The 13,304-nt window shown below is 40.8% G+C and overlaps 1 protein-coding gene across 5 annotated transcripts in view; it reads right to left on the bottom strand.

The window, feature by feature from the left end:
* Nucleotides 1–13,304, bottom strand: part of LOC103457909 (MAM domain-containing glycosylphosphatidylinositol anchor protein 2) — a 198,949-nt gene that overhangs the window by 61,644 nt on the left and 124,001 nt on the right. For 3 of the 5 annotated variants that reach the window (XM_081602842.1, XM_081602843.1, XM_008398385.3), the window contains one exon: nt 1,858–2,178. In XM_081602842.1, the coding sequence (XP_081458968.1) occupies nt 1,858–2,178 (321 nt within the window). The remainder of the gene's footprint in view (nt 1–1,857; nt 2,179–13,304) is intronic. The other 2 variants (XM_081602844.1, XM_008398387.3) reach the window with 1 other exon arrangement.

Raw genomic sequence — 13,304 nt, 5'->3', positions numbered from 1 at the left:
TGTGGTGAAATTAATGATTTTAGCTAGAAAGTTTCTGAACATGATGGTTTTTTTCTGATGTTTCCTGGCTGCATTTGAGCTAAAAAAAAGATTATCCAGAAAACTGTTCGTGTTCATGCTTCTCTCCAAGTAGAGACTGATCCACACGCTGTGCCTGTAAACTGGTTTCTCATGAGTGTCAAGCAGGTGATATATTATCCATTTTTCTTTTTGTAAGACAAGACAAATGATACCATGTTATTAACGTGCATTTTTTTTTTTTGCATTTGTTTAAAAACAATAGCCCTATATAGTGACTATACTCATAGTCAATATAAAGATACAACAAAAACATGTCCATAAAATGTCATCCATTGAAACAAGGAGGGGAGAATTACGTACTAATCCTTTATTGCAAAACTGGAAGCTGGTTTTTGATTCTCTTGGTAATCTTCGATCAAAATATTTGTAGTGGCAGCGCGAAGTTAATCTTGAATCAAAACACACAATGAGAAGGCACAAATCTTCACTATTCATACTTAAAATCTGTTTGGATATTTTTTGCTAAGTGGAAACATTAGCAATAAAAAAAGAGCATATTACTTATAGTCATTTATGGATTTGTGCTCTTAAAAGGGTGTTTTAAAAAAAAAAATCAAACTATAAAAGTCAGCCCCAGGATAATTTAGATATTTTAGTGTTTTTTTGGTAGCTAAACTGTCTGGAAGTTGCTCAAATTTAAACCAATAAAGTTACCTCCCAGCATTCCTATACTGCTCCCAAAGATTCAAGAGTTTTACTGTTCTTTTTTAGTGTTGACTTAAGTTTCTTCACCAAGTTCACATTTTAGCCATGACTGAGTAATACAGCTTAAAACACCATTTTTGAATTTAGGGTCACACAGACTTTTCTTCAGGTGATCTCGCCAGGCTAACTGACTTGGCTCCATGTCTAGTTACGTTTTGATTGATGTGTTTAATATAAAACTTACATAATGTTTGACTGGTTTGCTTTAGGTGGAGAAAATAAATGTGCAAGTCAAAACAGAAGAAAGTATGGATTAACTTCTGCAAGTAGGCCATGAGGAAAACGATGCGAGCTTGGAGACTAAGTCTTTCCAGTTGCTATAATCACTTGCCAGAGAAGAGTAAGAACCGCACATGGCTCACATTCATTTTCTTCCCAGCCATCTTTCGGTCTTTCTTTACCAGAGAAAAACCTCCCTATTGCTGTCAGAGAACGACAGCACTTTGAATCCCTGCTGCTCACTGAAAATGTTCCTTTCAAATGTCCACAAATGAAGACAAAATGAATACCAGTGGGAATAAATTAGCTGCTTGGTAATTAGCCCTGAAGCCATTCTTGAATGCCACCAATCAAAGTAGGGGGAAGGAGTTTTTCAATGAGCAGCGGGTCGGCGGTCGGAGGGAGGCCCGGAGTCAGAGCATGAACTCCTCGGGTCTTCTCAGACATGATCACACACACACTAAAAAACTAAAGACGGCTAACAAGTGAGGACATGGATATCTGCAGCTTTGTGCCTCTGTTAATATTAGTTCTGCTCTCTTCAGTGGATGAATTCCTCTCCGTAGAGCGAGAGCTGGAGTTTCCTAAGAACGACCGGACGAAGGTTGACAAGTGGGAACCGGGGGAATCATTTCACAGCCTTCAGATGCATTTTGGATGGGCATGAATGTACAGACACAGAGGACTAGAACCCAGAAAGATTAATTACACGGGACACAGCAAATACATCACGGTAACAAATGGTGGACCTTATGCAGACAAAGACCCTCTCAAACAGCTACAAGTGGCAGATCACTATACATTTGCATCTTCTTTAGATACGTGCATGACAGACACAACCCGTTTACTCACACTGGACGATCAGCTCCACCACAGCCTCCCGGGGCTTCACGTTGAAGCCGTTGTACTGACTGGTCTGGCAGCGGTATGACCCCGTCATCTCCCGGGAGACGTTCACGATCCGCAGGACGCCGTCATAGCTCTCCATCTGCATGCTGCCGTCGGGCATGGGCGCCTCCTTGTCTGCTCGGGACCACAGGATGATGGGCTTGGGCTTCCCTGAAACAAGGCACTCCAGCTCCACTGTGTCACCCTCACGGGCCACCAGGGGGGACTTGCCCCGGGGGACTGTCAGGCTGGGAGGAACTAAGAAAGAGAAAAACAGAGGAGGGACTGATATGGGGCTCTAGAAAGTCAGCAGACGGGGTGAAAGGCAATGGTTGACTTGGACGGGGAAAGGCAGCGAAAATATATGGGAGGAGGGGGGAGCGAGTTGGAATGACGCAGTCTCAGCGAGACACACAGCATGAACGGATGAACCGTGAGATATTAGCAACAGTAATGGCAGACAGAAGGAAGCAGACAGTCACAGCATGAAGGAGATGTAAGACCACAGTCAACAGCAGCAATGAGTATCAATGTAATCAGGCAATGGCCAACGATGAGTGATGCAATGACAAGCCGATAAGCAACAACCCCGGCCTCAACGAAACAAGTTCAGGTGTTGCACTTCTGCAGAAAATTGCTGTAAACTACAAACTAAAAGTCCCAGGTGGACATTCCTTCTTACACCGGCATTATATGTGAACCATGAGGATTAGACAAATTAGTCCAGCGGAGAATTCACCCGAGAGACAGCGCTCACAAACAAGGAATCGATGCAACCATTGTGCTGTACACCAAAGCTCATTTCCCTTGTTGATGTTCAAGGGAATTCAGTAACAAGATGCGAAATGAACACATAAACCAAAAAAAAAAAAAAAAGAAAAGCCAACTGCAGCCTGGTGAGAAACATTTGCATTTGCAGAAACGTTTTCATTCAGCGACGTGGCTGAGTTGCCACAAAATCCTACTATCAGTAGGTCAAGTAAGGAATGCAGCACAAGATTCCTGGTGCAAAAACAGAAACATTTGCCAAAGTGCACATGCCATCGATAAATAAAAAAATGACTACAGTAATTAAAAACGGCTTTACAAGCCAGCTTTTATTTATTTTTTAACCATTAACCATAATATATTAGCAATTAACAAATTTGAGTGGTTGGGGTAGCCAAGGTTGATCAGTGGGTTGAGGATTTTTATTTTTTGTTGTAATCCTTGCTTTTGTTTTTTCATACACAGAAGCCCTCGTCTCTTCCAAATAGTAAAAACAAAGAGAACATACTGTATCATTCAAGCGAGGAAAATAAATCATCAAGAAACTGGAGTCAGAAAATTGTCACAGAAAAAAAACATTTGCCCCGAAAAATTTATAAGAAAAATTTAAAGCTGGAAAAACAAAACGAGACAAAACAAAAAGTACGACTGAATGAAAATGCTTGTCTTACTACAAAACGCCGATGGGTTGGAGGTTAATTAAAAATGTCCAAAACTCACTGAAGCAAACTTTTCATTATAAAATTATGCTACTTAGTGAAAAAAAAATGTGTTTTCATGGCTTTTTGCACATCTTTACCAGAGGTGCCAACAATGTGAAAGTCGCTTTGTTTACACAAGTCTCAGTCCTTACAATAATATCCTACACGGCAGCTGCACATTGATTACACTGAGTTTAAAGGATGACAGCACTTCTGGCATTTGCAATACATCATTTAAAAGTCTATTCTTTCTGTCGTGAAAAATCAAAGATCAAATCCCAGAAGAAGTTTTGATAAAAAGTTGTTTCTGCCCAACAGTTACCCATAAACATGTAACACACCATCAGCGGCAGGAGCAGAACTGTCATTACAATCAACAGAAGAACCGTCTTCTTGCTCTCGTCGGCCTGTTTTCTCCGTAATATTCGCCTCGACGTCAAACTTACATCGACAACTTACACTTCAAGGCTGTTTGTGCAATTTTCCTCATTCACACCAGCATCATTACCGTCTCTTGTCTGAACTTTTTACTCACTCTTGCACTTTTCACCCAACCGCCCTACAGTAAATACGCAAATAAAAATCTTTTAAGTACAATATTAGAGTTTACAAGCAAGTGTTGATAACTGTGATTAGAGGAATATATATATAAAAAAAGAGAAGTAGAAGTGATAGGAGAAAGTAGTTAAAGTTTTAAGTAATGGAGATTTGTTGTTTTTTTTTGGGAGGTTTTTTTGTAAGGGTATTTATGTGTCTCAGTTTAAGAGCAGCAACTCCAGCAGGTTGAATCAGGCCGTCTGGTTTCTCATCAAGCTTGCTGGCCAAGTAAATTTGTTTAATTAGTAAACCTGGCAGAAAGCGCCAGCTCCTAGAGTGCTGTGCAACATGCATTTGTGTGTTTATGTGTTTTTGTGTGAGTCCAAGCTATCAGTAGACTCCAAGACTATTTTGTAGCGCTGCTCCCCAAAAACAGTTTACAGCCAGCTTTTCACGGGCCGATAATCTCCTCAGCAATGATGAAACCCTGTTGTGCTTCCCTGATGATTTTTGAATCACTGTCATTCTGTCCAAACAATGCTGCAGCTGGAAAAGAATCAAGCCAAGTTGGAGGGATTTTTCTGTTTGTTTGTTTGTTTTTTGCCTTTTTTTTTTTTTTTTTTTACTGTGATGAAATCACATGCAATCGGAGAAAAAGAAAGAGTCAAGAAATACTTATAAAAAAATATTTTGTGGCCATTTTCTGTTTCATTGAAGGTAAAATCCTGCAGCCATTTCAGAGCTTCATGGTTTTTTTGTTGTCCCCCTCCCCCCAATGAGCACGTCTTTATCACAGTGTTATGATTGTGCTTAAACACCCACTCATCAGAGAAGGAAATCACATGTGCAGAGAACAGAATAATAAGGATGTAGGAGCATCTCCATGGGCTGTGAATTGCAGCAAGAAATGCTTAAATCTTAAAGCTGAATTTAGGCCAAAATTACTGTAATCTGTTTCATGGCAACAGTTTTCACACGTCAATGGGAATCTTTCTGCAAGGACAAACTGGCAGCGTTTTTCTTTCTTTCTTTTTTTGTTCTTAATCAATTCAAGGAGACATGAGAACAAAAGAGTAACCAGTTACACTAGAGGCCAAAAATGTGGATGCAAGAAGAACACATTTGTACAAAACGTTGGCATATTTTGCAGCAAATTAAACATGATTAATCCATAAAGAATCACTCAACAAATTATATTTTGCTTTAATCATCATGTTTGGCTTAAACACCATGATTTAGATATTATGTGTACTTTATTATTTTTTTCCTCTTTAGACTGAAATTGTGTCTTCCAAATTTTCTCAACCATAAAACTAAGTTGTTTTTTTTTAAATCAACATTCACTCAGAAATATGTAGGTAAAAACAGCAAAAAGGTGCTTAGAGATGAGGGCAAACTCAGTTAATTCACCCCAACATCCAAAGATCTCACAATGGTTTTTAGCGAAAGCCCTTGTAAGCACAATTTTAAGTTTTAATCTTTCCATTTTCGGCTCGACTGGCCAGTTGGAAACATGAAAATCAGATCTCAGTTACGATGAGCGAACAGATGATATCTGAGGGCTGACACCAATCATCTTCAATGTGGAAGTTGCTAAAGAGGAAAGGACATTCAGAGCTAGCAGGCTCCAGCTTAAATTATGGAAGGTGTTTAACAATTAATACCGAGGAAGCAAAAAAAAAAAAAAAAAGGCGTACGAAGCAAATTTAAAATGCAACTATATTTTCTATGGAGGCATGTTGGCTCTTTATGCAGGTGCCTACTTTTAAATGGAGGAAGTAAGCCTTCGGCCTATTTAAACCTCAGTTTGTTGCGGAAACGTACTGAAAACACTGTCAGCCTTCTTTTTATTGTTGACTTAAAGGATATCCATTCATTTCCTCCAGGGAACACACAAAGAGAGACTGCTCTTTACGGGAGTTATCATGCTAATTGCCAATATAAGATGCTAAGCGAATCTTGAAATATCAACTCTATTCAAATTAAAAATAATTATTTTTTTTTACTTTAACATTTGCAATTGTGTGACAGAGCGGCTGCTCAAGCAGGAAAACAGAAAACAACTGGAGATTGTAAATTAGCTACACAATTCTGATCTGAGGTGCACAGATCAAATTAATTAAAAAAAATTAATTAAATAAAAAATTTAATTAAAATTTAATTTTTAAATTAAATTTAAAAATGAAATGTTTAATTTATCAATGAAAATCATCTTAAATACTTCATAAATAATTGGAATGCATTTAGCATACATACTGCAATTATAATGATATTTACATTTTTCATTAGGACTTGTGCTCAATTTTTTAACAAATTAGTAATTATGAGAAATCTGACAAACTGGAGGAGATATGGCTAACACAGTATCTTGTAGGGTATGTATGAATGTGTAATCTAATTAAGGCTGACCTGATATTCAAAACGTGCAGAACACTATCAACATTTGGCTCAAGTTGTGGGTTTCAGGACAAGAGAACTGATCAAATGCTGAAAAAAAGAGAAATATACTAAGTATATTGCATTAAATGGTGGTAAGTAATCAAATTAAGTTCATTTCCATGTTAATTTCTTACATTTATTAAGTTGTAAAGTTAAACAAATGTAGATAAAGTATGTTTGACGAAATCCATTCAACTATATTCATACAACTACTTATTAGGTTGGAAATCTATTCTCTTTTCTCAGTGCATTAAAACGCTTTAGTCATCGCCTCTGAATCTGCATCTACCATCCCTGCAGTCAAACTCATCGACTTCATCCATTTGTTAGTTCAGCATCAAAAGAAGAGCAAAAAATTATCGTCACGGCAATAACAACATGTTCATTTCATATTGATACATTTCCTGATTTTTATTCACACACCGTCTCGGTGGAGGCAGCCAGGTGTTAAGTGCTGACGTGCTTTTCTCCATTTTAAACGTCCTCCGCGTTTCCTCGGGTCCAAGCGGTAAAACAACAGCCAGCAGGGAGCAGCGGGTAACCGTCAGCATATGGAGGAGAGGTGCATTCGCTGAGCTGCCATCTTTACACCTGGCCTCTTCTGCCTGGATTAGACAAATAATTACTGTAGTCTGTCCACAGATTTTGGCAGCAGGAATGCTGGCTATCAGCTGCTGCCATTTCTCACCTCGCCGTCACAGGAAAGCAAACACCCCCCCACAAACCTGCTTATGCCCGTCTCATCTCAGCTCTGCATTTTTATCCTTCCTCCTGGTGACCACCCTGTCTCTGAATGACCGTTGAGATGCTGAGTGTGGCGGAGGGCCTGCTGCTGGTCTTTACTGTGCTCTCATTGTGCCAAAGCCCTCCAAATGCCAGTGATGCCTGCGGGGCACATTCGCTCCGTGGGGATGCTTTCGCAGTGCGCGTCTGCGTGGCTTTCGTGTCCCCGCCGTCGCATGTGTGTGCATACGCGAATCTCTTCTTGCCCACGGGTGACGGTGTGCTGTGATCCCGTTTCAGCTCCTCGGTGAAACGCGTCTCGTTGCGGCGTTTGGAAACAACACACACGTGTGTGTCTTTTTTGTGGGCCTAAATCAAGAGGGCCCCGTAAAGTGGCCGAGGTGCCGCCATGGATCTCTCGGGGAGGGACTCGGTGGGAATCATCTTCAGAGCGGAGAGGCTGACGGCTGGTGCCTTTCAGTGGGAAACTGTGGCGCGAGAAAACATCAGGCAATTTGCATTTTTCTTACAGCGGTGGCATTGAAAGCAGCGCGAATAAACGTCTTTGAGAATAAACATTCCCACTGCCCCTTTTCTACTAGGCGCTGTGACATCACTCCCCGTCGCCATGGCAACACAACGTTCTGAACTACTGCAGACTGTGCAGGGAGTGTGTCTGTTTGTGCAGGATTGTGCCGCTCAGACAGCTTGAAGCCAACGAGTTGGTCACAATGTGACAGGACTCTCTGTTCCTCCGAGCCCCGGAGCTCTGGGGACGGAGAGCGGAGTCCCACGGCTCCGCTGTGGGCATATTTGTGAAAGTGTGTGTGTTTGGCATGCGAGACGGGCTGCGGAGGGGTACCGTTCCGCTCTCCGAGCTGCTGAAGTGTTATAAATATCCACAGATGTGTTAAAATTGCTGTAGCCTGCTGATAGACTGCAGCGACACACTGCTGACCACAATAACACACCACTGAGTGGATGGTTTATTGTTTTTTTCTCTTTGTTTTGTTTTTCTTCGTAGCTGTGTGCATGTCCCCTAAAATTTTCTAACTCTTCTTGCAATCGTTCACTTGAGCCCCTCGTGAATTCATGTGGCTCATATTGCAGAGCAGCAGGCTTTCAACACTCACGCTCTCATGGGCGGCAACTTGATTTGTTGCTACAATGCTCTCTTTAATGTTGTTGTTCTGCTTCTGTAAGGTTTTTTTTTCTTTCTTCTTTTTCCACCATGCATCCAACCAGGCTGAGGAGCAGAAATGCTCTGTTTAAAATGCCACCTCCTGCACGACGGCTTTGTTCTTCGTGAAGTAGTGAGCATTTTCACGTGACGGAGCAACATCACTGACGGAGGCTTGACGGTGTCTAATGAGGAAGGGTTCGTTTCCTTGTAAAGTGTTCCTCCCAGATGATGGCCCGCCCACCCAACTAATTGCAACTGCAGTGGGTGCAGCTAAAGTTACAGGCTGGTTACCTTGTTTCATCATCATTTTATGGGCTTAATATAAAAAGAAAACTGCAATTACATCTTCATCGGTGACTGCATTTTGGTCTGCTGCCTTTTGATTTATCTGAAGACACTTAGAGGTATGTTCACAGACAATACTTTGTCTGTAGACATTGGAATGTCAGATCCAATATCTGCAGTCGACCTTGAAAACATCACAGGTGTCATGTTGACATATGCTGCCAGGCAGCTGTACATCACTGAGAAGGCAAAACTGTCATCAGCTGTTTCCATATGACTGATTTTCAGGATGGCTTCATCCCACTGCCGTTCCCAGGATCTTTGGAACCTGCCGCAAAGATCCATTCGTGCTGAAAAGTTTGTGACATACGTTCAAATGTCAGAGGTGATTCAACTGGACATTTCACATTTAATTGCATCCAGGTGGCTTTTTCGTCAATTCTGGGACAATTCTATGAGCTCTGACAAATTCAGAACTTTGAACTTTGCAAAGCAGCAACATTTAATTAAAGTCAAATATCTGTCAATGGATAACTTGTACATTACGACAAATAACTTCTACATTTGCTTCTCAGAAAAAAATCAAAGACTCTGCAGGAGTCCATTGTAATTCATCTGAATGAAATTCAATTGAATTCAATTTAATTTCAGTCTGTGCAGTTTAACTTAATTCAGTTCAATTAGTTTTAGGTATCACGCTGAGTTATGCAAAAACACTATTGAGCCCAGTTCAACTCACATTTCTCCCATGCTATTCAATTATTTCCAGTGCCATTATAGTTATCATTATCATACCAAACTATAGGGCACACTGGGTTCTAAGGCACACCATTAACGAATGGTCTAGTTTAGATTTTTATTAATATATATAGCACAGCAGACTATAAGGTGCATTAAGTGAAACAAAACAGTCAGATAAGTCAGCCAAAACACAGTACGCATTACTCCACAACGCTCCTGACTGCTGATGTAACATAACTAAAACATTTTGACTGAGCGCCGTGAACCACACAAAATCGCTTTGAGCTCAGTAAGCACAACCAGAATCAATCCATATTAATTCCTTATATATTGTTCTGTTTTACTCCAGAACAATATATAAGGCGCTCCGGATTATAAGGCACACTCTCATTTTTTGATGAAATTAAAGGCTTTTAGGTGCGCCTTATAGTCCAGAAAATATGGTATATTGCATCTCTTTACTATACAGTCAAATTACACTCAACTCAGATGTATACAATTTGTGAAAAAAAAAAAATTGCTAGAAAGTTGTCCAGGAAAACCAACAGAGATCAATTCAGTCTCCTTAAAAAGTCCAAAATGTGTCATTTATTATTATTTTTTTTACTTTTAGTTTATTGTTCTGACAGTGATAGATCCAAAGTAACTTTGCATGTAAATTGGCTATTTGTTGTGATAATGAACCGAGAGAAACTGGATGGTCTGAGGTTAGTAAATGGTCTACAGAATATATTTCTATCCATGAGACTGTTAAGAAAAAATACACAGAGACCTTCTGAAAAAGTACATTAACATGCTGCTAACCTTCCCAACTCTGCTCAGCAGATAGTATTTAAACAGTTGCTTCCCTTCAAAGAGAGCAAATGACACCTGGCTATGGTCATCCTACAGATGAGTCAGGCTTATGTCAATTTTTTTTATCTTCATCAGGGTCAATGGATTTGCTGAAATCAGCACAAAGAGCAGTCAAATTGTCATAGTGTATTTATTCATGTGGTGACTATGCATGATGAATCATAGTCAAACAGAGAATATAATCTGTCAATAGGGAGTTAGACAGAGATGAGTCCACTTGCTATAAGGTACTGATTAATTAAATTGTCAGAAAAATGGCTTGCTGCGTACTGTGTTCATTAATCTAGCTCATTTTAATCAAGCGAGCAGATAATTATCTAAACAATTTAATTGGATGTGTTTTTGAGGTTGAAAGAAACGCCCGTTAGCGGCAGAATCCCAGGTGTGTTTAAAAAAGCTTGAAACAAAGTGAACGTCACTAACTTTTTGATCATCTGTCCTGCTGAGAACGAGATTCACATAGCACGATAATGATAAATGGCATCAGCACATCAGCTATCGGCAAAGTCTTTGTCTGAACCCGGCTTTAAATACCAACTATCCCTCCGCGCCGTATTCTGCACTGCGTTAGAATTTTATCTTGACAAACGCTTCCGATCTGATTTCAAATAACATTCGAGTCACAACAACACCGTCACCACCTGAAGATCTCGGACGCGTCTAGTCGCTGCGTGTGAACGTTTGCTCCTGACAGGTGTAACTTGTGTTTTCTGCTGGAACTTCATCAAGTTCTTATCTCCTTTCAGAGATTTCTGGCTCTTGCGGTTTTTAATCTTGACGATCTCCAAAGGGGAGGTCTGTGTCCTCGTTTCAGACCACACTCATAAATATGCATCGCCCCTGGAATCTCTGGGAGCAGTGCTGAGATAAGAACTTGCTTATTTAATGAGTTTGCCGCAGCAGTAAATATTAGCGCTGTTTTACAAAAAGGAAAAGTTGTACAAAAATCTGTGTCCCTAAATATTCTCTTCGGCCAGGGTCGGACCCAACCCCTGGTTTGGAATCAAAACCGGGAGCCAAAACCGAGAGAGCCAAGTGAGCTTCACCCTCGTTCCCAGCACAAAAACCCTGGCAGATCTGCAGTGTAATCTCCTCTAAACACTTTTATTAAGACTTCTAATTGCAGCTCGGCTTTCTCCCTTCAGGAGAACAGGCAGAGGAACAAATACCGAGCTCATTCATCGCACAACAGGCTGCAGGCGCGTAGCAAAGCAGAGGCACAAGGCGCTTTAGCTGCACGCTGCAGCTACAGAGCTCGGCAGAGACACTCCACTGATTCGTGGCGTCAGCCAGACTGACAGAAACAGGCATTCTCAAGAAAACAGCCCGCCCACATCCAGGTAAATGCAGCAGGAATCGTAACAAAGCAGAAACCACATTTCCAGTATAATTCCCGATGACAGATGCATCTCCATGCCAACGCGTTCCTTTCATAGCATCTCATTCCTGCCTTCACGTGCGACTGGAGCAGTGAAAGCTTGGGAAGCAATCAAACCCGAGCCTGAAGGAAACCTTTCATTTTATCCAATCACAAAGCAGTCAGTCATTTTCTTTGTTATTTCTCCAGTCAGACAGCTGTATTCTTTTATTTATTTATTTCTGCACATTAAAGGATCTGCACTAATGTGTTGGCAACGCTCAGGCACTCCAAAAGAAGAGACTGCACTACTTAAAAGATAATGAGGAAACAATCTTGGCAGATGCAATTGATCCCACTGTTTTAAAGCACAAGGATTATCAAAGGATTATCTAACAGTAATTATGCACCCAAGGTCGACACGCAGCTTTCATGTTCACTTACTGAGTGGCAGCTGAGGCGTAAGAGAGAAGCAAGGTACTGACTAAAGGTAAGGCTGCGTGAATGCGTTTCCATGTGTGCTCGTGAGTTTTGCCTACAAGAGGCAAAAGAGCTCCCTATGAACCTAATCGTTGCTAAGTCACATCACAAACCCCGGCCTTCCTTATCGGTACCAAACACATGGCGGTAAAGTCAAAGCAAGCGGAGATATCTACTCTGCCTGCAGCAGCACCGACTTTTGGAATCCCCCAAACGGATAATCTGAAGAATCAGGGAGGAGTGCGGTGAAACCCGGAGACTTCCAGGGTTTGTGTGCGCCATGATGTAGCATGAACAAATACTAGAGCAGCTTAAAAGACATAAAATATTGCGTAAAAGGGCAATGTTTCTTGCCAGTCACCCAAAAAGTGAAGCTAAGCAATTTTGATGATTATGGGTTACAGACTATGCCGATCCAAAATTCAGTACCTGAGAAAATTTGAAAACCGTGAAAAAGGTTATTAATCAAAGCTCATCGTGTCAAAACACCTGCATGAGGGAAGTCTGCTGAGAAGCTAAATGGAGATGCTGGTTTTATTTTCAAACAGGACTTGCCACCTGCCCACACTGCCAAAGGTACCAAAAACTGGTTCTGACCGCAGTGTTCCTGTTCTTAATTGGCCAGCAAACTCCCCTGACCCGAACTCCTTAAACCTATGGGCTGTTGTAAGAGAAAGATGAGAGAGACCAGATCCAACAAGACAGATAAAGTAATCTGCGGCAGCGCCAGGAGTTGATCGCCTCCGTGCCACGGTGCATTGATGCAGTTATTCATGCAAGAAGAGGCCCAAACAGAAATGTACAAACCTTTCAGAAGCCTAACATTTGTGCATCAATTTTTGATTAGTCTAATATGATATTCTAATTTCCTGAGATCCTGAACTACGGGTTCTCTTTACCTGTAAGCCATAATCGTTAAAACTGCAAATAAACTTCATATATTTTACTGTATGTGCAATAGATCTCTATAAAATAACTGTTTTGATTTCTGAGATGGCTGACAAGAAATACTAAACATTTACAAAGTATTTTGGAGATGTACTGAGTGACATTTCAATGAGGATTTTAGAACGAAGTCCTTCTGTCATTAACGGTGTCATTTCGTTCTGCTTGGCCTTCCATTACTTTGTTTTTCCAACAAAGTGTGGTCGTATTTAAATTTCCTGAATGTCAGCCAAACAAGACATTTGACAGCACATTTCCTCCCTCTGCTGTTATCTTTCAGATTTCATACTCCTGTCATTTTAGCACCTACGCCTTGCATTCTTTGACAATGACTGACAGGCAAGAGAGCAGTGCGGACTCAAAAGAACAGTGAAAAGCTTTTGTAAAACTTTTTAAG

This window comes from Poecilia reticulata, chromosome 21, assembly GCF_904066995.2.
Source record: "Poecilia reticulata chromosome 21, P_reticulata-male-v2, whole genome shotgun sequence".
Lineage (NCBI taxonomy): Eukaryota > Metazoa > Chordata > Actinopteri > Cyprinodontiformes > Poeciliidae > Poecilia > Poecilia reticulata.
Note: the sequence above shows the minus strand (reverse complement) of the source record. Positions and strands in the feature narration are given on the sequence as shown.